We start from the raw sequence: 23,671 nt of genomic DNA, 5'->3' as shown, positions 1-23,671 counted from the left end.
TCATTCCTCCTTGGAATTTAACCAAATGGATTTCCAGTCTATGGATGGTCCAGCTTGGGGGGAAACTGTTAAAAAAAAAAAGTCTTCGTTGAAGCCAATGCACCTTCTTTTACAATTTTTGTAATTAATGTATTATAAAATAGATGCCCAGATTATTTCAAACTTGGCACCAGGGTATCAACATATAGTTCTGATATTTCACAGTTAAAGGTATTTGTTTCTAAACGCTAAAGCATTTTCATCTGCCCAGTGTTCCAAAAGCTGCAGTCCAGGAGGTCTTAACCTGGAGTTCAAAAACCTTGAAAGGTGTGCAAACTCGTGTGTGCTTGCAGGGGGCGGGGGGGAGGGTAGGCTAGCTTCAGAGTCCCAATCCATGGCCCAAAAAAGGTTTCAAAAACAACAACAAAACGTTGCTTTAGCAGGGTAATTAAACCGAGAACGTAACGAAAGGCAAAAAGCGTCCATTTTCAACTAGGCACCCGCAACTCAACACGTTTAAGACGCACGCACCCCTTCATTCACAATGACCCAGATCCTGACACTGCCTTCGGTTCGGAATGCCCTCCGAAAAGTAACCCGGTTCCGAAAGGGGGGCCACGGGTCCAGCCCCGACCCCCGCCCGCACACGCCCTCCGCGCACCTGGGCGCCGGCTCGATGAGCGTGGTGGTGTCCAGGTAGTGGATCTTGTAGAACTCCAGCAGGGCCGGCAGGTGGTCGAACTCCTGGTCCCCGATCTTGAAGCGGCGGTTGGGCAGCGAGTTGATGATGTAGTGAGACACCCGCGAGTTCTCGGACACGGACAGTACGTAGTCCCCGGGGCAGGTGGACGAATCGCGGACCAGGAACACGCCGTGGCGCTGGCCCTGGAGCCGGGTCTGCGCCTCCTGGCGAGACACGGGCCCCATGTACCAGGCCGAGCGGTCCGAGGAGTCGAACCTGGCGGAGGACATGGCGGGCCGGGCGCTGGGCCGGGCGGGCCGGGGCTGCTCTGCCTGCGCTGGACGCTCCGCCCGAATTGTCTGCGGGCCGGGCCGGGCCTCTGGCTCACCGCGCGCCTACTGGGCCGAGCCGGCACTTTCCTCGCGGCCGCGGGCCCGCAGCATCCTCTGCACCGCCCGCCTGCTCCGGGGCCGCCTCACGGACCGAGCCGGCTCGGGGGTGCGGGCCCAGCCGGGTCGCGGCGGCGAAGCCAAGAGCGGCAGAGGCCACCCGGGACCCTACGGTCACTCCTGGCCAGGCGCGCGCCGGCCCCGCGCCCCCGCCGCTCCGCACCGAGCCTCGCGGCCAAGCCAAGCACCGGACCCCCGGGAGCGCCGCGCCGCCGGGTGCGCTTCGCCCAGCCCGCTCCCAAGAGCCACAGCAACAAAATGGCGGACGCGGGAGAAGCGGCCAGCCACCTCCCCCTCCGCTCAGTGCCCTCCGTCTGCGCACGCGCGGGCGCCGGCTCCCAGCGGCCGCCGGGGCCTCCCGGTGACGTCATGCGGCGCGGCCAATCGGGAGCGCGGGCATGCGGGACGGGCGTGCGCCGCTCGTGCGCGCCCCCGCGCGCCCTCCCGGGCAGCTGGGGGCGCTGCCTGGAAGCGGCTCGGGCGGGGTGCGCACGGCGCTTCCAGAACCCGCTCTGGGAACAAAGCGGGAAGTGCAGGCTGGGTCCGCCCGGGGGCGCGGCCCATAGGTGAGCTGACGGGGGCAATGGGCCCCGCGGGGCCGGGGTGACCGCAGCGGGACGGCCAAGTTAAGGGGTCGCGGAGCCGACCGTTGCTCGCGCTCAGGTGGTGCCGGGCAGGTGCGAACGCTGTCGGGCGTAGCTCCCCTGGGACCCCGGCCCCCGGCCGCCCCTACCCGCACTGGACAGTCAGTTTAAGGGAGCAGGGTCTGGTCTGCCTCGCCTCGTTCAGCTCTGGGCCTGGCGCACCGTCCCACCCTGAGCTGATGCTCAAATCTTGGTGGAATGAATGACTGTTGAGGTAAACCTGCAGCCTGGAACCGGACAGAGGAGAAACAGTGTCCGGAAAGGGAGACGCTGGCAGCACGAGCCCATTCTTAGACCCCTGGTCATCGGACTCTCATTGTGGCCCTTCGCACCCCGGGGTTGAGCCTGTCCTGCGTTGTAGGGTGATGGGTGATGTCTGTTCCGGGGTAAACTCCGGGGGAAGTGTCACGGTCTAGTGCATTTTGTGACTCAGCAAAGCAGGTTTTCAGCTTCCCCGCCAAAGTTTCGTGTTGTATTAGTTTCGAGCACAATTTGAATAGCTCAGAATTTGGAGGTGAAGGCTTGGGTTGTAATCCTAGCTCAACTGACTAGCTGACTGAATCGTTCCATGTCTTATATATATATTTTTCATTTTTTAATGTATTTCATTTATCTTCCAGTTTTATAGAGATACAATTGACATACAGCACTGTTTATGGTGTACAGCATAATGATTTGATTTATGTACATTATAAAATAATTATAACAAGTTTACATATAGATACAAAATTAAGAAATAGAAAAAATATTTAGTGAGCATCTCATAGATCCAAAATTAAACCTCAGAGAGGTTAAGTGGCTTGCTTACATAAGTTATTGTAAGTTACATAATTTGCAAGAGGCACAGCAGGCACTTTTTAAAATTTTTATTTATTTATTTATTTTTGGCTGTGTTGGGTCTTTGTTGCTGTGCGCGGGCTTTCTCTAGTTGCGGCGAGCCAGGGCTACTCTTTGTTGCGGTGTGTGGGCTTCTCATTGTGGTGGCTTCTCTTGTTGTGGAGCAGGGTCTCTAGGCGTACGGGCTTTAGTAGTTGTGGCACGTGGGCTCAGTAGTTGTGGCTCGCGGGCTCTAGAGCACGGGCTCAGTAGTTGTGGCGCACGGGCTTAGTTGCTCCGCAGCATGTGGGATCTTCCCTGACCATGGCTCGAACCCATGTCCCCTGCATTGGTAGGCAGATTCTTAACCACTGTGCCACCAGGGAAGTCCCACAGCTGGCACTCTTAAGCCAGGTCTTTTGACTCAAAGTCAAGGGCTCATTTCACTGTTACACAGTTATTGCCTATAATTTAGTCCATTTTCCTTGTTTTGCTTATAGGGAAACTGAGGCCCTCTAAAGTAAATTCTAGCACCAGATAGGAATGTCAATCTTGGAGTAGGGTGGAGGGGTTGGATTTCAGATACCGCCACCATTCTGCTGCCAGAGTGCCACGCTCCCCTCTTTAAAAATTCCTCCTGGGACTTCCCTCGTGGCGCAGTGGTTAAGAATCTGCCTGCCAATGCAGGGGACACGGGTTCGAGCCCTGGTCTGGGAAGATCCCACATGCCGCAGAGCAACTAAGCCCGTGTGCCACAGCTACTGAGCCTGCGTTCTAGAGCCCGCGAGCCACAAATACTGAGCCCACATGCCACAACTACTGAAGCCCACGCGCCTAGAGCCCCTGCTCCACAACAAGAGAAGCCACCACAATGAGAAGCCCGCGCACCACAATGAAGAGTAGGCCCTGCTCGCCGCAACTAGAGAAAGCCCGCGCACAGCAACAAAGACGCAATGCAGCCATAAATTTATTAAAAAAAAAAAAAAAAAAAGAATCCACCTGCCAGTGCAGGGGACATGGGTTCAAGCCCTGGTCTGGGAAGATCCCACATGCTGCGGAGCAACTAAGCCCATGCGCCACAACTACTGAGCCTGCACTCTAGAGCCCGCGGGCCACAACTACTGAAGCCTGCGGGCCTAGAGGCTGTGCTCTACAAGAGAAGCCACTGCAATGAGAAGACCACATACCGCAATGTTGTAGTTGTAGCCCCTGCTCGCCACAACTAGAGAAAGCCTGTGTGCAGCAACGAAGACCCAATGCAGCCAAAAAAAAAAAAAAAAAAAGAAGTCCAGTGGGGAATAGGGTGTGGATTGGATAAAGGTGAAACAAGAATGGCTTTTTTTTTTTTTTTGGCTGCACCCCCTGGCATGTGGGATCTTAGTTCCCCAACCAGGGATCTAACCCATGCCCCCCACAATGGAAGTGCGGAGTCGTAACCCCTGGACCACCAGGGAAGTCCCAAGAATGGCCTTGTTGATAATTGTTGAAGTTGGAGACCTGATGTGCTTGTGTGGGGGGGGGAGGGTTTGTGTTAATTATATTATTCTACTTTCGTATATGTTTGGAATTTTTCACAGTAAAAAAATTAAGTATTTTTCCTTAGCACACCTGAGACAAGCTTAAAATTTTTTTTTCCAAAAAACGTTCTAGATGCTAAGAGATAACAAAATGGAAATGAATGGACAAGCAACAAGGAAGCATTAAAAAAAAGGGCTAAAACATAAAGATTTGTGATTCTGCCTCAGCTTGCTCATTCCCAGGGTTTCCAGATGGCGTTAGACTTACACTTGTGTTCTAAGATATTTACGGTTTAGATTCAAAGGACTGACAAGGCTTTTTGAGCAACTTGCCGGGATTCCTGACTTCCTATCCCCGAGGCTGCCTCTGAACTGAGGACACAACCTTGGGACCCGCCATTGACTTTTTATTTTCCCCTATCTGCGCAGGTCCAACCCTGCGGGTGATGGTTAAGGCCAGGTTGACTTCCTAGATTGCTGCCTTACTGAGGACCCAGAAGAACAAGCATCTGTCCCTTCCTCCTGCCCTGGGTTCTTTCCTAGCAATGATGCTGAGGGTAGAAGAGGTGTGACTGTGTAGGGGGAGAAGCAGGAAGTGTGTTTACCGCACTGACTTGATCAGGTCAGCAGTTCTCAGGTGCGCTCTCCACGAGGGCTGGTTGACCTGTTCAGTTTCCACTGCATTAATTGGACTTGTCCTTGGAGACCTTTCCCTCCGTGTAGTAAACTTTCCCTCTGGCTCTGCAGTTCTCAGTCACTACTTTGCCATGTTTCATGTATATTTCCAAGCTTATCTCCCTAAAACAAAAAAGGAGCTTATTGATTATTTTCTTTTTCTTCCCCTCCTATTAGTTTGCTTCTGCAATGCTAATAATATAGTGTTCACATCCCCGTTATAATTTTCCATGCCACACTATTTATTTATTTTTATTTATTTATTTGGCTGTGCCGGGTCTTAGTTGCGGCACGCGGGATCTTCGTTGTGGCGTGCGGGATCTAGTTCCCTGACCAGGGATCAAACCCAGGCTCCCTGTATTGGGAGCGCGGAGTCTTAACCACTGGACCACCAGGGAAGTCCCATGCAACACTATTTAAAATATCAACTTACTAATCACTTCTTTCAGAGGGTGACATCTCTGAACGAGGCTTGGCTGCCATATCCGGAAGCTCTACGGACCCCTCTAGAAAACACTGGCCAACTTTACTCCAGTGTTTTAAAGTGTGGTCATGGTCCCCCTGGCATTTTCTAATGTAGTTTTAATTGCTCTACCACCTCTTTTATAAAATGTCCACTTTCTTGTCACTTGAGCTAAAAGGCAGATTTTCTTGTTTCCTCTAGATTTCAGAGCATTCTGGAGTGCCTTTAGTGAAATTCACTCAGGGGAACACTGATTCCCCTCTCACACTTATCTCGAAGAAGTCAGTTCTGTGCAACCCTTTAGCCCCGGGGGGGGGGGTCACCAAATTTTTCTGTAAAGGTCCAGATAGTAAATATTTTAGGCTTTACAGGACAAGAGGAAAATCAAGAAATATTATGTAATCCTGCTCTAGTCTCCTGCTTCTCCTCACTGGCTCCTATAGAAAATCCTCTAAAATAGGAGCATCTTAATACCTCAGAATATTTGCACCACCTGTTTTACCTATCTGGAATGTTCTCTTGTCTAATGACAAAAAATTTTTTCTACAATTTTTTTGAAAATGAAATTCAAAATATCATAGTAATTGAGTGTAACTTTTTTATAATCCAGGTATACTGATGAGAATAATGGAATTCTTTTGAGATAATATTTTGCTTAATTGGGTTTCAAAATCCGTGACCCTGTCATCAAATGTTGAGCTGTCAATGCTGAGCTGTAATGACACTTTGTATATTTCATCTTTGAAAATGTCTCTCAGCCAGATGGTACTGCCAATGCTGCATGATTTTAATTGAGCATAGTCATTGTGGGATGGCATGTATAGAATTCTCTTAGATTCTTCTCTGGATATTTGCCTTTCAGCTTGTTTTTACATTGCAGATTAATCCTCTTCAGTTGAAGGTTGGGTGGAAACTCCTCAATTGCCCAATTAAATAGATTTTGAAATACGGATATTTCCATTGCACTTGGCATCAAGTTCTGAAAAATTCTGCTGGAACTGTAATTGGAGCTCAGAAAATATATCTGCTGCAAATTTGTGTGGGAATGAGATCTTGCTTCTTGTTTTAACTTTTGACAGCACAGGAAGTTTATAAAGCAGCTTAACATTCCTTGTGATTCAAAACAACGTTAGTTATTGTCAAAATGACTGCTGCGGTATACATTTCACATATAAGCACTGTTTTTCCCTGTCATCTTATTTTACTTTTTGTTTTTGTTTATTGGCCTCACTACATGGCTTATGGGATTTCCCGAACCAGGGATTGAGCCTTGGCCCTCAGCAGTGAGAGTGCAGAGTCCTAACCACTGGACTGCCAGGGAATTCCCATGCCCTGTCATTTTAGGTTGAATTCACTGAGAAACATTATCAAGTCTGTAGCAAAAACTAATTTCCAAGGCCATTAATTATTCAGTGATGATGGTTTAGAATGGTGCTCTGCTGTGAAAAATTTCAGCCTTGGCTCTGAACTGAAAAAAACTGCAATAAAATTTGACCACTGCTAAGCCATCAAACTGCTGTGTGGTGGGGCAATTCAGGCTATTCAGCTTCTAATTCTAACAAAAATTCACAGATCTGATGATGGATTAAAAATAACAGCAAAGGAAGTTTGCTGTGGGTAACTCTAGTTCAATAACACATGATAGATTCAAATATTTTCCGCAAATTAGCTCCTGATGAGTAATTTGAGTACAATGAATAACCATAGGCTCTAAACGCCTTACATTTTCTAGAGCTTTATAAATTTGTCCAAGTAAGCCTTTTTCTGCTTCACACATTTTTATCTCCAGCAAATGTAACACATCTTAGCAGATTCCCCTTCAGGTTGTGTCTAATTAGTGATTTCTCATCTTTTCTGAAAATATTCTTGCCACTAGTTGTTCCGTGCAGACTCTTCAAAGAGACTTTTTCTTTTTTAAAGATTTTTCCTGATGTGGACCATTTTTAAAAAATTTTTTATTGAATTTGTTACAATACTGCTTTTGTTTGTTTTTTAATTAGTCATCAATTTTATACAAATCAGTGTATACATGTCAATCCTAGTTGCCCAATTCAGCACACCACCATCCCCACCCCACCGCAGTTTCCCCCCCTTGGTGTCCATATGTCTGTTCTCTACATCTGTGTCTCAACTTCTGCCCTGCAAACCGGCTCATCTGTACCATTTTTCTAGGTTCCACATACATGCGTTAATATACAATATTTGTTTTTCTCTTTCTGACTTACTTCACTCTGTATGACAGTCTCTAGATCCATCCATGTCTCAACAAATGACTCAATTTCGTTCCTTTTTATGGCTGAGTAATATTCCATTGTATATATGTACCACCTCTTCTTTATCCATTCGTCTGTCGATGGGCACTTAGGTTGCTTCCATGTCCTGGCTATTGTAAATAGTGCTGCAATGAACATGGGTGTGCATGTGTCTTTTTGAATTATGGTTTTCTCTGGGTATATGCCCAGTAGTGGGATTGCTGGATCATATGGTAAATCTATTTTTAGTTTTTTAAGGAACCTCCATACTGTTCTCCATAGTGGCTGTATCAATTTACATTCCCACCAACAGTGCAAGAGGATTCCCGTTTCTCCACACCCTCTCCAGCATTTGTTGTTTGTAGATTTTCTGATGATGCCCATTCTAACTGGTGTGAGGTGATACCTTATTGTAGTTTTGATTTGCATTTCTCTAATAATTAGTGATGTTGAGCATCTTTTCATGTGCTTCTTGGCCATCTGTATGTCTTCTTTGGAGAAATGTCTATTTAGGGCTTCTGCCCATTTTTGGATTGGGTTGTTTGTTTCTTTAATATTGAGCTGAATGAGCTGTTTATATATTTTGGAGATTAATCCTTTGTCCGCTGATTCGTTTTCAAATATTTTCTCCCATTCTGAGGGTTGTCTTTTCGTCTTGTTTATGGTTTCCTTTGCTGTGCAAAAGCTTTGAAGTTTCATTAGGTCCCATTTGTTTATTTTTGTTTTTATTTCCATCACTCTAGGAGGTGGATCAAAAAAGATCTTGCTGTGATTTATGTCAAAGAGTGTTCTTCCTATGTTTTCCTCTAAGAGTTTTATAGTGTCCGGTCTTACATTTAGGTCTGGAATCCATTTTGAGTTCATTTTTGTGTATGGTGTTAGGGAGTGTTCTAATTTCATTCTTTTACATGTAGCTGTCCAGTTTTCCCAGCACCACTTATTGAAGAGACTGTCTTTTCTCCATTGTATATCTTTGCCTCCTTTGTCATAGATTAGTTGACCATAGGTGTGTGGGTTTATCTCTGGGCTTTCTATCTTGTTCCATTGATCTATGTTTCTGTTTTTGTGCCAGTACCATATTGTCTTGATTACTGTAGCTTTGTAGTATAGTCTGAAGTCAGGGAGTCTGATTCCTCCAGCTCCATTTTTTCCCCTCAAGACTGCTTTGGCTATTCAGGGTCTTTTGTGTCTCCATACAAATTTTAAGATGATTTGTTCTAGTTCCATAAAAAATGCCATTGGTAATTTCATAGGGATTGCATTGACTCTGTAGATTGCTTGGGGTAGTATAGTCATTTTCACAATATTGCTTCTGCCAATCCAAAACATGGTATATCTCTCCATCTGTTGGTATCATCTTTAATTTCTTTCATCAGTGTCTTATAGTTTTCTGCATACAGGCCTTTTGTCTCCCTAGGTAGGTTTATTCCTAGGTATTTTATTCTTTTTGTTGCAATGGTAAATGGGAGTGTTTCCATAATTTCTCTTTCAGATTTTTCATCATTAGTGTATAAGAATGCAAGAGATTTCTGTGCATTAATTTTGTATCCTGCAACTTTACCAAATTCATTGATTAGCTCTAGTAGTTTTCTGGTGGTATCTTTAGGATTCCCTATGTATAATATCATGTCATCTGCAAACAGTGACAGTTTTACTTCTTCTTTTCCAATTTGTATTCCTCTTATTTCTTTTTCTTCTCTAATTGCCGTGGCTAGGACTTCCAAAACTATGTTGAATAATAGTGGTGAGAGTGGACATCCTTGTCTCGTTCCTGATCTTAGAGGAAATGCTTCCAGTTTTTCACCATTGAGAATGATGTTTGCCGTGGGTTTGTCGTATATGGCCTTTATTATGTTGAGGTAGGTTCCCTCTATGCCCACTTTCTGGAGAGTTTTTATCATAAGTGGGTGTTGAATTTTGTCAAAAGCTTTTTCTGCATCTATTGAGATGATCATATGGTTTTTATTCTTCAGTTTGTTAATATGGTGTATCACATTGATTGATTTGCGTATATTGAAGAATCCTTGCATCCCTGGGATAAATCCCACTTGATCGTGGTGTGTGATCCTTTTAATGTGTTGTTGGATTCTGTTTGCTAGTATTTTGTTGAGGATTTTTGCATCTATAGTCATCAGTGATATTGGTCTTTCATTTTCTTTTTTTGTAGTATCTTTGTCTGGTTTTGGTATCAGGGTGATGGTGGCCTCCTAGAATGAGTTTGGGAGTGTTCCTTCCTCTGCAATTTTTTGGAAGAGTTTGAGAAGGATGGGTGTTAGCTCTTCTCTAAATGTTTGATAGAATTCACCTGTGAAGCCATCTGGTCCTGGACTTTTGTTTGTTGGAAGATTTTTAATCACAGTTTCAATTTCATTACTTGTCATTGGTCTGTTCATATTTTCTGTTCCTTCCTGGTTCAGTCTTGGAAGGTTATACCTTTCTAAGAATTTGTCCATTTCTTCCAGGTTGTCCATTTTATTGGCATAGAGTTGCTTGTAGTAGTCTCTTAGGATGCTTTGTGTTTCTGCGGTGTCTGTTGTAACTTCTCCTTTTTCATTTCTAATTTTATTGATTTGAGTCCTCTCCCTCTTTTTCTTTTTCTTTTTTCTTTTTCCACTGCCTGCAGTGTTGGTTTATTTTTTTTAATTTTTATTTATTTATTTAAATTTTATTTATTTATTTATTTATGGCTGTGTTGGGTCTTCATTTCTGTGCAAGGGCTTTCTCTAGTTGCGGCAAGTGGGGGCCACTCTTCATCGCGGTGTGCGGGCTTCTCACTATCGTGGCCTCTCTTGTTGCGGAGCACAGGCTCCAGACACGCAGGCTCAGCAATGGTGGCTAACGGGCCCAGTCGCTCCATGGCATGTGGGATCTTCCCAGACCAGGGCTCGAACCCATGTCCCCTGCATTGGCAGGCAGATTCTCAACCACTGCGCCACCAGGGAAGCCCTCCCTCTTTCTTGATGAGTCTGGCTAATGGCTTATCAATTTTGTTTATCTTCTCAAAGAACCAGCTTTTAGTTTTATTGATCTTTGCTATTGTTTTCTTTGTTTCTATTTCATTTATTTCTGCTCTGATCTTTATGATTTCTTTCCTTCTGCTAACTTTGGGTTTTGTTTGTTCTTCTTTCTCTAGTTTCTTTAGGTGTAAAGTTAGATTGTTTACTTGAGATTTTTCTTGTTTCTTTAGGTAGGCTTGTATAGCTATAAACTTCCCTCTTAAAACTGCTTTTGCTGCATCCCATAGGTTTTGGATCGTGGTGTTTTCATTGTCATTTGTCTCTAGGTATTTTTTGATTTCCTCTTTGATTTCTTCAGTGATCTCTTGGTTATTTAGTAACGTATTGTTTAGCCTCCATGTGTTTGTGTTTTTTACGTTTTTTTCCCTGTAATTCATTTCTAATCTCATAGCATTGTGGTCAGAAAAGATGCTTGATATGATTTCAATTTTCTTAAATTTACTGAGACTTGATTTGTGACCCAAGATGTGATCTATCCTGGAGAATGTTCCGTGCGCACTTGAGAAGAAAGTGTAATCTGCTGTTTTTGGATGGAATGTCCTATAAATATCAATTAAATCTATCTGGTCTATTGTGTCATTTAAAGCTTCTGTTTCCTTATTTATTTTCATTTTGGATGATCTGTCCATTGGTGTAAGTGAGGTGTTAAAGTCCCCCACTATTATTGTGTTACTGTCAATTTCCTCTTTTATAGCTGTTGGCAGTTGACTTATGTATTGAGGTGCTCCTGTGTTGGGTGCATATATATTTAAAATTGTTATATCTTCTTCTTGGATTGACCCCTTGATCATTATTTAGTGTCCTTCCTTGTCTCTTGTAACATTCTTTATTTTAAGGTCTATTTTATCTGATATGAGTATAGCTACTGCAGCTTTCTTTTGATTTCCATTTGCATGGAATATCTTTTTCCATCCCCTCACTTTCAGTCTGTATGTGTCCCTAGGTCTGAAGTGGGTCTCTTGTAGACAGTATATATATGGGTCTTGTTTTTGTATCCATTCAGCAAGCCTGTGTCTTTTGGTTGGAGCATTTAATCCATTCACGTTTAAGGTAATTATCGATATGTATGTTCCTATGACCATTTTCTTAATTGTTTTGGGTTTGTTTTTGTAGGTCCTTTTCTTCTCTTGTGTTTCCCACTTAGAGAAGTTCCTTTAGCATTTGTTGTAGAGCTGGTTTGATGGTGCTGAATTCTCTTAGCTTTTGCTTGTCTGTGAAGCTTTTGATTTCTCCATCAAATCTGAATGAGATCCTTGCCGGGTAGAGTAATCTTGGTTGTAGGTTCTTCCCTTTCATCACTTTAAGTATATCGTGCCACTCCCTTCTGGCTTGTAGAGTTTCTGCTGAGAAATCAGCTGTTAACCTTATGGAGTTCCCTTGTATGTTATTTGTCGTTTTTCCCTTACTGCTTTCAATAATTTTTCTTTGTCTTTAATTTTTGCCAATTTGATTACTATGTGTCTCGGCGTGTTTCTCCTTGGGTTTATCCTGTATGGGACTCGCTGCGCTTCCTAGACTTGGGTGGCTATTTCCTTTCCCATGTTAGGGAAGTTTTCGACTATAATCTCTTCAAATATTTTCTCTGGTCCTTTCTCTCTCTCTTCTCCTTCTGGGACCCCTATAATGTGAATGTTGTTGCGTTTAATGTTGTCCCAGAGGTCTCTTAGGCTGTCTTCATTTCTTTTCATTCTTTTTTCTTTAGTCTGTTCCGCAGCAGTGAATTCCACCATTCTGTCTTCCAGGTCACTTATCCGTTCTTCTGCCTCAGTTATTCTGCTATTGATTCCTTCTAGTGTAGTTTTCATTTCAGTTATTGTATTGGTCATCTCTGTTTGTTTGTTCTTGAATTCTTCTAGGTCTTTGTTAAACATTTCTTGCATCTTCTCGATCTTTGTCGCCATTCTTATTCTGAGGTCCTGGATCATCTTCACTATCATTATTCTGAATTCTTTTTCTGGAAGGTTGCCTATCTCCACTTCATTTAGTTGTTTTTCTGGGGTTTTATCTTGTTCCTTCATCTGGTATATAGCCCTCTGCCTTTTCATCTTGTCTGTCTTTCTGCGAATGTGGTTTTTGTTCCACAGGCTGCAGGATTATAGTTTTTCTTGCTTCTGCTGTCTGCCCTCTGGTGGTTGAGGCTATCTAAGAGGCTTGATGGGAGGCTCTGGTGGTGGGTAGAGCTGACTGTTGCGGTGGTGGTCAGAGCTCAGTAAAACTTTAATCCACTTGACTGTTGATGGGTGGGGCTGGGTTCCCTCCCTGTTGGTTGTTTTGCCTGAGGCAACCCAACACTTGAGCCTACCTGGGCTCCTTGGTGGGGCTAATAACAGACTCTGGGAGGGCTCACGCCAAGGAGTACTTCCCAGAACTTCTGCTGCCAGTGTCCTTGTCCCCACGGTGAAACAGAGCCACCCCCCGCCTCTGCAGGAGACCTTCCAACACTAGGAGGTAGGTCTGATTCCGTCTCCCCCGGGGTCACTGCTCCTTCCCCTGGGTCCTGATGCGCACACTATTTTGTGTGCGCCCTCCAAGAGTGGGGTCTCTGTTTCCCCCAGTCCTGTCGAAGTCCAGCAATCAATTCTCACTAGGCTTCAAAGTCTGATTCCCTATGAATTCCTCCTCCCGTTGCCGGACCCCCAGGTTGGGAAGCCTGACGTGGGGCTCAGAACCTTCACTCCAGTGGGTGGACTTCTGTGGTATAAGTGTTCGCTAGTCTGTGAGTCACCCACCCACCAGTTATGGGATTTGATTTTACTCCGATTGCGCCCCTCCTACCGTCTCATTGTGGCTTCTCCCTTGTCTTTGGATGTGGGGTATCTTTTTTGGTGAGTTCCAGCATCGTCCTGTCGATGATTGTCCAGCAGCTAGTTGTGATTCTGGTGTTCTTACAAGAGGGAGTGAGAGCACGTCCTTCTACTCCACCATCTTGGTTCCTCTCTCTCCTTTTATTTTTAAAAGTAAATATCTGCGTGGCGGCGGCTGCTTTCGGCCTCGGCGTGCATCACTCGGTGGGGCGACCACGGTGTGGACCGCGGGGGCGGCGGGCGAGCCGGGAAGCCGAATGCGTCGGGTGCCATCTGCTCCCACCCGCGGTCCCGTCGGTGACAGAGCCGCGACCTGCGTGGGCAGTGCCTCCAAGACCCGGCTGAGGTGCCGGCTCCGGCCGACGTGGACTCTCCGGAGCACTTGGTGACTCCTGCTTTTGTTTTTTTATGTTTTGGTTTTTGGGCTGCGAGGCATATAGGATCTTAGTTCCCTGACCAGGGATTGAATCCGCACCCCCTGAATTGGAAGGTGAAGTCTTAACCACTGGGCCACCAGGGAAGTCCCAAAGAGGCTTATTCTTTGGTGACATCAAACTCAGCAGTGACACCTCATCAAATAAAAGCAACTGGACAGTATTGGTGACATCTATCAACTCACTGATAATCAAGGAAAATCAGTCACAATAATTTGTCTTGTTTTTTGTTTTTGTTTTTGTTTTTGTTTTGCTGCACCAAGCAGCTTGTGGGACCTTAATTCCCTGACCAGGGATCAGGCCCACGGCAGTGAAAGCGCCAAGTCCTAACCACTGGACCGCCAAGGAATTCCCTGTCCTGTTCTTTAATTGACCATTGATGGTGTTCCCAATATCCTCAAGTCTTTGAGCAACTTTCTCACTGAATGTCTAAAGCAAGTTTATTTTATCTGGATACCTTTCTTTGGCTGCTAAAATCAACACAATTCAATTAGCATCAGTAAGTGGCTCTCTCTGGCTAACAAATCAGCCACTTAGAAACCCACTTTGGTGGCAACCTCATTTTCATTTTTTATTTTTGTGAAGAAATTACAATGAGATATTCCATTTGAAATTTTCTATTTTTTTTAACTGTTGGTTTCCTCTGAGTTGGGAATACAGTGACGACTGCTTTAGTCTAAGTTGATGTATATTGCATTCTTTTAGCACAGATGGAGTGTCATTGCATCATCAACGCAATGTTTTGCTGTCGACTTCAGTAACAAAATAATCTACACTCCACTTTACCTTAAAATTGTGATATTCAAAGTCTGATTTTCTTCTTTTGACCATGGATGTGCACTGGCAATAAAAAAATAAGATGCTGTGGGACAGTGATAACGTGGCATTCAAAACGCTGTTGAGTCATCATTGCAGAGGATGAGAGCAGCTCACCCGGCCTCTGTCACACTGCTCAGATCTGCCATTGCAGTGCAAAAGCAGCCACAGATGACATGTGGCTTTATTCCAATGGATGTGAGTGTAGCTTTTTTTTTTTTCTGGAAATTTTATTTTATTAAAAAAATTTTATTGGAATATAGTTGATTTACAATGTTGTGTTAGTTTCAGCTGTACAGCAAAGTGAATCAGTTATATGTGTACATATATCCACTGTTTTTTTAGATTCTTTTCCCATATAGGTCATTACAGAGTATTGAGTAGAGTTCCCTGTGCTATACTGCTATACAGTAGTAGGTCCTTGTTGTTTGTCTGTTTTATATATAGTAGTGTGTATATGTCAATCCCCATCTCCCAACTTATCCCTCCCCCCCTTACCCCCTGGTAACCACAAGTTTGTTTTCTACATCTGTGACTCTACTTCTGTTTTGTAAATAAGTTCATTTGTACCGTTTTTTTTAGATTCCTCATATAAGCGATATCATATTTGTCTTTGTCTGACTTACTTCACTTGGTATGATAATCTCTAGGTCCATCCATGTTGCTGCAAATGGCGTTATTTTTTTCTTTTTTATGACTAATATTCCATTGTATATATGTACCACATCTTTATCCATTTATCTGTCAATGGACATTTAGGTTGCTTCCATGTCCTGGCTATTGTAAATAGTGCTGCAATGAACATTGGGGTGCACGTATCTTTTCAAATTATGGTTTTCTCCAGGTATATGCCTAGGAGTGGGATTGCTGGGTCATATGGTAGTTCTTTTTTTTTTCATTTCTTTCTTTTCTTTTTTCTTTTTTTTGGCTGCACAGCACGGCATGTGGGATCTTAGTTCCCTGACCAGGGATTGAACCTTTGCCCCCTGCAGTGGAAGCACAGAGTCTTAACCACTGGACCGCTGGGGAAGTCCCTGTTTGTAGATTTTTTTTTTTTGATGATGGTCATTCTAACTAGTATGAGGTGATACCTCATTGTAGTTTTGATTTGCATTTCTCAATTAGTGATGTTGATCATCTTTTCATGTGCTTTTTGGCCATCTGTAAGTGTAGCTTTGTGCATGAAAACTTTATTTATGGGCCCTGAAATTTGAATTTCACATACTTTTGTTGTGTCATGAAATATCCTTCTTTTGATTTTTCTTCTCCAACCACGTAAAGACGTAAAACCATTCTTTGCTCACAAGCCACACAAAAACAGTCAGTGGGCTGGATTTGGCCCATGGATTTGCCATCTTTAGACCCAAAATCTTCCATATTGAATGTGTGCCTTTTGTCCTGCTCCCAGTATGACCCAGGATTTCTAATAGATATTCTTTTCCCTGAAACAGACCCCTGGTTACAACCACACACCCCTGATAAATACATTCAGTACTGGTTTGCTTCTTACTCCATCTCTATGTCTGGTCAGTTCTCTGTTTCACAGTATTTATCCCCAGACAGCCTGGCACATGATTCCTTGTTACATCCACAGCACCATCAACACTCATCCCAGATGGAGCTCCCTCATCCAGGTATAGGATTACATCCACAAGGACTGACTTGAGCTACCAGAGTTAGGTTCTAGAACACAGAGCATGGGCCAAATATTACCCACACCTGCAACACAAAACTACTTCTCTAATCCCTTGTTTCATCTGAGACTGAGGCAAAAAGCAGTGATTCTTAACTCTTGCTAACATTTCGTCACCTGGGTGGCATAAAATGAAAAGCTCAGGCCTCATCTCAAGAGACTAATTTAATTGAATTGACATGGGGAGACCTGAGTACTGTATTTTAAAAAATATGTAATGCATTCATATGGTTCAAATACAAAAATCATACAAATGATATTCATTGAGAAGTCTTATTCCCACCCTATCTATCTTGGAGGTCCCTGTGTTTTACCATTTAAAAAAATTTTTTTACTTATTAAGGCCACCCCAGGTCTTAGTTGTGGCACGCGGGATCTTCATTGTGGCATGTGGGATCTTTAGTTGTGGCATGCAGACTTAGTTGCAGCACACATGTGGGATCTAGTTCCCTGACCAGGGATTGAACCAGGGCCCCCTGCATTGGGAGCACGGAATCTTACCCACTGGACCACTAGGGAAGTCCCTGTTTTACCATTTTTATTTGCCTCTTGTGTATTATACAAGTGTTTCTTTATGCAAGTAAAAAGAAGAATATTTTTATTTTCCCCCATTCTTACACTAAAGGAAACATTTTATCCACTCTTCTGGATCTGGCTTTTAAAAAAATCTAATAAGATATCCTGGAAATATTTCCATATCAGTATGTAGAGAACTTTGTTTGTTTTTACATTTGCATGCTATTCCATTGTGAAGATATACCGTAGTTTATGTAACCAGCCTCCATAGACAGATATTCAAATTATTTCCAAACTTTTGTTGTTATAAACAATGTCACAATGTATAACTGTATTTGTACGCCTGTAATTTCACATGTATACAGGTGTCTTAATCTGTTTGGGCTGTTAAACTACCGTAGACTGGGTGGCTTATAAACAGAAATTCAATTCTCACAGTTCTGGAAGCTGGGAAGTCAAGGATCAAGGTGCTGGCAGATTCGGTGTCCGGTAAGGGCCCACTTCCTCGTTCCTGTGTCCTCACATGGTAGAAGGGGCAAGGGAGCTCTCTGGGGTCTCTTTGGTAAGGGCACTAATTCCTTTCATGAGGGCTCCACCCTCATGACCTAATCACCTCCCAAAGACCCCACTTCCAAATACCATCATCATATTGGGGATTAGGTTTCAACTTATGCATTTTGGGGGGACACAAACATTCAGTCTATAAGAGCAGGTCTTTCTGTGAATGAATTCCCAGAAATGGGACTGCAGATTAAAGGATATATGCACATCCACAGATATGGTCAAATTGCCCTCTGTAACGCTTGCACTATTTTGTCCTTCAGTAGTAACAGAAGAGAACACCTGTTTCCCCACAGCTTCATCAACAGTGTGTGTCAGACCAGGCTGGGTGTATGCAACAGTGGCTTCAATGGCTTAACACAAGAAAGGTTTATTTCTGACTTAGTCACAGACAGGGCATGTTCCTCTGAGCATCGACTCAGCAATCTAGGCTGGTGGAAGCACCACGGTCCCGAGGCTACACCAAGCACAACACTTGAACTTCTCACTATTGTTGAATTGAGGAGCAGAACTGGAGAGTCTCTTTAGCTGATGTTTCACCCCAGAGGAAGTAGGTTAATTCTGCTTGCATTTTACAGACGAGGATGAGTCACATGACACGCCTAAATGAAGAGAGAACAGGAATTGCATTCTCTCCATATTCTCAGAAGTAGAGGAGAACCGGATATTGGTGTAATTATATGTCCAACTTTCAGATTCTTGGAACCTGATAGGTGGAAAAAGTGTTCAGAGTAGTTTAATTTTGCATTTCTCTTATTAGGAGTGAGGTTGAGAATCTTTTCATATGTCAGTATTTTCTGAAGCCCCTAGCTAATTCTAATGTGCATCCTGATTTGTACTTCCTGGAGATTTCCTGCTCAGTTTTGACTTTCCATCTGAGAGAAATATCTTTTCCCTTCCACAATGAGTAGGACAATGGTGATTGACTTGTCCTGCAGCTGAAACCCTGCCTTTTAAGTAATAGTAGTAGTTTGATTCTCATTCTAAGATAACTTTCAATCCACAATATAGCATTTATGCCATACTTAGGTCCCATTACGGGAGGCAGGATGGCCATTCTGTAATAGTGAGAGCCAGAACTAGAGATTTTTGCCTGAAAAAAACTAGGACTCTGGCTTACCTGCTGCGAGAGTCTTGCATCACATCCTGGGATTACCACCTATATTTGAGAGACGAAGTTTCTTAAAATAGCTTTTCCTTGTGCTCTCATCTCTATACGGGAACATCCTTTTATTTTTTAATTTTATTTGAAGTTTTTTTTATTATTATTATTTTTTTGGCCACACCTCGAGGCTTGTATGTGGGATTTTAGTTCCGTAACCAGGGATTGAACCTGGGCCCTTGGCAGTGAGAGTGCAGAGTCCTAACCACTGGACCGCCAGGGAATTCCCAGGGAACATCCTTTTAATGATGTAGGCGGTGGACAGAAAACTTCAATCCCTTTCCTCACACAAAATGAAACCCTCAAAAGCTAGCCTGAAAGCATGAACACTTTTTTTTCCTACTCAGGTCCCTCTTTACACATTTTAGTTTCCTACCCATCATAATAGCAGTTCCTCTGAACATCTTGGCTTCTGAAAATGAAGACTTCGTTTTTGTTTAACACCCCAGATCACCTAGGATCCTCTTAATTCCCAGTGCAAATCCTATTAAAAAGCAGTGATGACTCAGCTTGGGGTTCAACCCTCCTGCGATTAGGCAATCAGATGGCTCCATTCCTGCAGCTCTAGAATGACTCAGTGACCTTAGGAGAATTTACTCACCATGGACTCATGATATAACCATCTTTCCTAGGCCAGCTTTCTGCTGTGATGATTAGAAACCCTAATTCAAAATAGTCGAAGCAGTAAGGGTATCTGTCATTCCCCATAACACAAGGGCTGTAATCAGGCAGCTCAAGAACCAGGATGTCCAGACCCTGGGTGTGCTTCTCTGATTTTCTTTCTTCTTTTTTTAAAAATAAATTTATTTATTTTATCTATTTTTGACTGCATTGGGTCTTCATTGCTGCACACGGGCTTTCTCTGGTTGCAGCGAGCGGGGGCTGCTCTTCGTTGCAGTGCATGGGCTTCTCATTGCGGTGGCTTCTTGTTGTGGAGCATGGGCTCTAGGTGCAGCAGGCTTCAGTAGTTGTGGCACACGGGCTCAGTAGTTGTGGCTCACGGGCTTAGTTGCTCTGCAGCATGTGGGATCTTCCCAGACCAGGGCTCGAACCTGTGTCCTCTGCATTGGCAGGTGGATTCTTAACCACTGCGCCACCAGGGAAGTCCTTCTCTGACTTCCTTGGTCTAAATACCTTCAGATTTTGGCTTCATCCTCTGGCTGGTGGCTAGGTGGCTTCAATTACCCCAGGCCTCACCCAATCCAGTCATGACGAGGCCCAGTGGAGGAAGGACTGTTGTTCCTTTGTATCCCTTTTTAAGAGCAAAGAGCATGTCCTCTGGAAACCTCCAGAGAGATTCCCCTTCCCATCCCTGACCCATGACCCATTGGGTCACATTCTCATTCTTAAAGCGACCGGGCAAGAGTGGGCCACCCTTGCCTGACTTGCACTGAACAAGACTGGGGCTTTGGCATCAGGAAGAAGAAAAATGACTTCTGGGTAGATATTCAAGCAAACCAGACTAAAACTGCCCCTTACTGGAATTCAGGAAAGAAGCCCTTTCTAAGATCCTGAGATAATGGACTTTTAGGGGGTGAATACACTTGGCCCATGTGTGCTGAGCATCTTCTGGGAGCTGGGGGGTGCAAAGGTGAAAACCACACAGCCCTGCCTGGTGGCCCTTAGTCTACAGGGAACTAAGCACCAAGAGATCTTCTGATTTTAACCTGGCTTCTCCAGTAGCCTTCCTGCCGGGAGGGAATGGGCTTTGCAGTGGTAGTGAGAATTTCACTCCCCCTCCCCAGTTTAATTGAGGCATAATTGATACATAACCTTGTAATAGTTTCAGGTGTACAACATGTTTCAATATATGTATATATAGTGAAATGATCACTGTGATAAATTTTTTAAATTTATTTTTATTGGCATGTAATTGCTTTACAATGTTGTGTTAGTTTCTGTTGTACAATGAAGTCAATCAGCTATATGTATACCTATATCCCCTCCCTCCTGGACCTCCCTCCACCCGCCCCATCCCACCCATCTAGGTCATCACAGAGCACCGAGCTGAGCTCCCTTCATCATGATAAATTTGGTTAACAGACATCACCTCATATAAGTTTCAATTTTCTTTCTAATTTTTTTATCCCCTACTCCCAATTATCCCTCTCCCCCCATTTTTTTTCTTGTGATGAGAACTTTTAAGATTTATACTCAGCAAATTTCAAGTATGCAACATACAAATACACAATCCAGTGTTGTTAAGTACAGTTGCCATGCTGCCCATTACATCCCCAGAACTTATTTATAACTGGAAGTTTGTGCCTTATGACCACCTTCACCCATTTCACCCACCCCCATTCCCCACCTCTGGCAGCCACCACTCTGCTCTGTTTTTATTTTGTTATTTATTTATTTGTTTTGGCTCCGCCACGTGACTTGCAGGATCTTAGTTCCCCGATGAGGGATCGACCGTGCCCCGTGCAGTGGAAGCACCGAGTTCTAAACACTGGACCTCCAGGGAAGTCCCTGTTTTTGTTTTGTTTAGATTCCACATATAAATGAGATCATACAGTATTTGTCTTTCTGTCTTATTTTACTTAGCATAATGCCGTCAAGTTCCATCCACTTTATTGTAAATGGCAGGGTTTCCTTCTTTTTTATGGGTGAATAATATTCGGGTGCATGTGTATCTCACATCTTCTTTTTCCATTCATCTGTCGATGGATACTTAGGTTGCTTCCACATCTTGGCTATTGTAAATAGTGCTGCAGTGAACATTGGGGTTCAGATACCTTTTTGAGATAGTGATTTCGTTTCTTTTGGATAAATACCCAGAAGTGGAATTGCTGGATCATATGATAGTTCTATTTTTGACTTTTTGAGGAATCTCCACACTGTTTTCCACAGTGGCTGCACCAGTTTACATTCCCACCAACCGCGCACAGGGGTCTCCCCTTTTCTCCACATCCTCACCAACACTTTTTATTTGTTGTCTTTTTGATGACAGCCTTTCTGACGGTTATGAGGTGATATCTCACTGTGGTGTTTATTTATTTATTTTATTTATTTTCGGCTGCACTGGGTCTTCCTTGCTGTGCGCAGGCTTTCTCTAGCTGCGTCGAGCAGGGGCTACTCTTCGTTGCGGTGTGTGGGCTTCCCATTGCAGTGGCTTCTCTTGCTGTGGAGCATGGGCCCTAGGCACGCGGTCTTCAGTAGTTGTGGTATGTGGGCTTAGTTGCTCCGTGGCATGTGGGATCTTCCCAGACCAGGGATCGAACCCGTGTCCCCTGCATTGGCAGGTGGATTCTTTTTTAAAATTTTATTTATTTATTTATTTATTATTTTTGGCTGTGTTGGGTCTTCGTTTCTGTGCAAGGGCTTTCTCTAGTTGCAGCGAGTGGGGGCCACTCTTCACCGCGGTGCACGGGCCTCTCACTGTCGCAGCCTCTCTTGTTGCAGAGCACAGGCTCCAGATGCGCAGGCTCAGTAGTTGTGGCTCACGGGTCTAGTTCCTCCGCAGCATGTGGGATCTTCCCAGACCAGGGCTCAAACCCATGTCCCCTGCATTGGCAGGCAGATTCTCAACCACTGCGCCACCAGGGAAGCCCCGGCAGGTGGATTCTTAACCACTGCACCACCAGGGAAGCCCCTCACCAGCACTTTTTATTTGTTATCTTTTTGATGACAGCCTTTCTGACAGGTGTGAGGTGATAGCTCATTGTGGTTTTGACTTGCATTTCCCTGATGACTAGTGATGTTGGGCACATTTTCATGTACCCACTGGACAAGAATTTCACTTGTCTGTGTGAAGGCCCTTCCGGCCTTCGTTTTTTTTTTAAAGCCATTCATTTACAGAAACCTGCTGAGTGCTTGCCCTGTGCTGGGCACAAGCTCTGGAGTCCCATCGACTTTGCAGCTTACACTCCAGCTTAAATTGTTTGACAATTATATTTCTTGTTGTAAATGAGTAATTTTGGCCTTCTAGCTCATTTTAAAAGTCGTTTTTGGGAATTCCCTGGTGGCCCAGTGGTTAGGACTCGGTGTTTTCACTGCTGGGGCCCGGGTTCAATCCCTGGTCGGGGAACTAAGATCCCGCAAGCCGCGGGGTGCAGCCAAAAATAAATAAATAATAAAAAATAAAATAAAATAAAGTCATTGTTACTTTGGCGAGTCTCTGTAAGAAACTGGCCCGCTCTGGCCTGTGGGCCTGGAACCCCCACTTGGGGCTGTGGAAGTGGTATCATGTGCTAGCTCCCCTAAAAGCACTGTTGTTGTAACCATGGTGGGAGCCAGAGCAGGTTTTTAAGTGGTGGGGTGGCATGATTAGCACCAGCCTGTCTCCAAGAACTGAAACTTCAAAGTAAAACGTTAAAAAAAAAGTCAATCAAACCCTAGCAGAACTTGATTTTGACTTAATTTCTAAATGGCCTGGAGGTGCCCCTGGTTTGAGGTTTGTCTCTGGCCTCTGTGGGTCCAAAGCCCTAAAAGCCGCCTCTGTGGGGGAAGCAGTGTTGTGCATGTTCATGCGACTTGCTTCACTCCTGGCTCTTGGCCTACTTTCAAGTCGGGTCCTGCCTAGACTTCGGGAGAATTCTTCTGGGAGAATTTGAGGCACTAAAGTGCAAAGATCCACGTCAGTCATCCTCTGCTCTGAGCGCCAGGGCCAGCGCCCACACTTCAGCCTGGTGATCCAGTCAAGGAGCCAGACCCTCTCCCGAGGCCTCAGGCCAGAGCTCTGGCTTCTCACTTGCCTTCTTCGGCTCTGCTGGCAGCCCCAGGCAGGAGGCCTGCTCTGGAACTCCAGCCACGAAAGCACCTGGTGACTCCAGAGCTGGAAACCCCACTATTTATAAAAGTCTATAGGGGGGACTTTCCTGGTGGCGCAGTGGCTAAGAATCTGCCTGCCGATGCAGGGGACACAGGTTAGAGCCCTGGTCCGGGAAGATCCCACATGCCGCGGAGCAACTAAGCCCGTGCGCCACAACTACTGAACCTGAGCTCTAGAGCCCGCAAGCCACAACTACTGAGCCCACGTGCCACAACTACTGAAGCCCGCACACCTAGAGCCCGTGCTCCGCAACAAGAGAAGCCACGACAATGAGAAGCCCGCGTACCACAACGAAGAGTAGCCCCTGCTCACCGCAACTAAAGAAAGCTCGTGCGCAGCAACGAAGACCCAACACAGCCAAAAATAAATAAATAAAATAAATAAATAAATAAATAAATAAATAAAAGTCTATAAAAGGTG

At 44.5% G+C, this 23,671-nt stretch overlaps 1 protein-coding gene across 1 annotated transcript in view; it reads right to left on the bottom strand.

The window, feature by feature from the left end:
* Nucleotides 1-1,414, bottom strand: part of CRKL (CRK like proto-oncogene, adaptor protein) — a 31,234-nt gene extending 29,820 nt beyond the window's left edge. The window contains exon 1 of the mRNA XM_059894451.1: nucleotides 641-1,414. Within this exon, the coding sequence (XP_059750434.1) occupies nucleotides 641-951 (311 nt within the window). The 5' untranslated portion in view covers nucleotides 952-1,414. The remainder of the gene's footprint in view (nucleotides 1-640) is intronic.
* Nucleotides 1,415-23,671: the final 22,257 nt, after the last annotated feature.

The sequence above is a fragment of the Balaenoptera ricei genome, chromosome 14, assembly GCF_028023285.1.
Source record: "Balaenoptera ricei isolate mBalRic1 chromosome 14, mBalRic1.hap2, whole genome shotgun sequence".
In the NCBI taxonomy this organism is placed as follows: Eukaryota; Metazoa; Chordata; class Mammalia; order Artiodactyla; family Balaenopteridae; genus Balaenoptera; species Balaenoptera ricei.
This window is presented reverse-complemented; position numbering and strand designations above follow the sequence as displayed.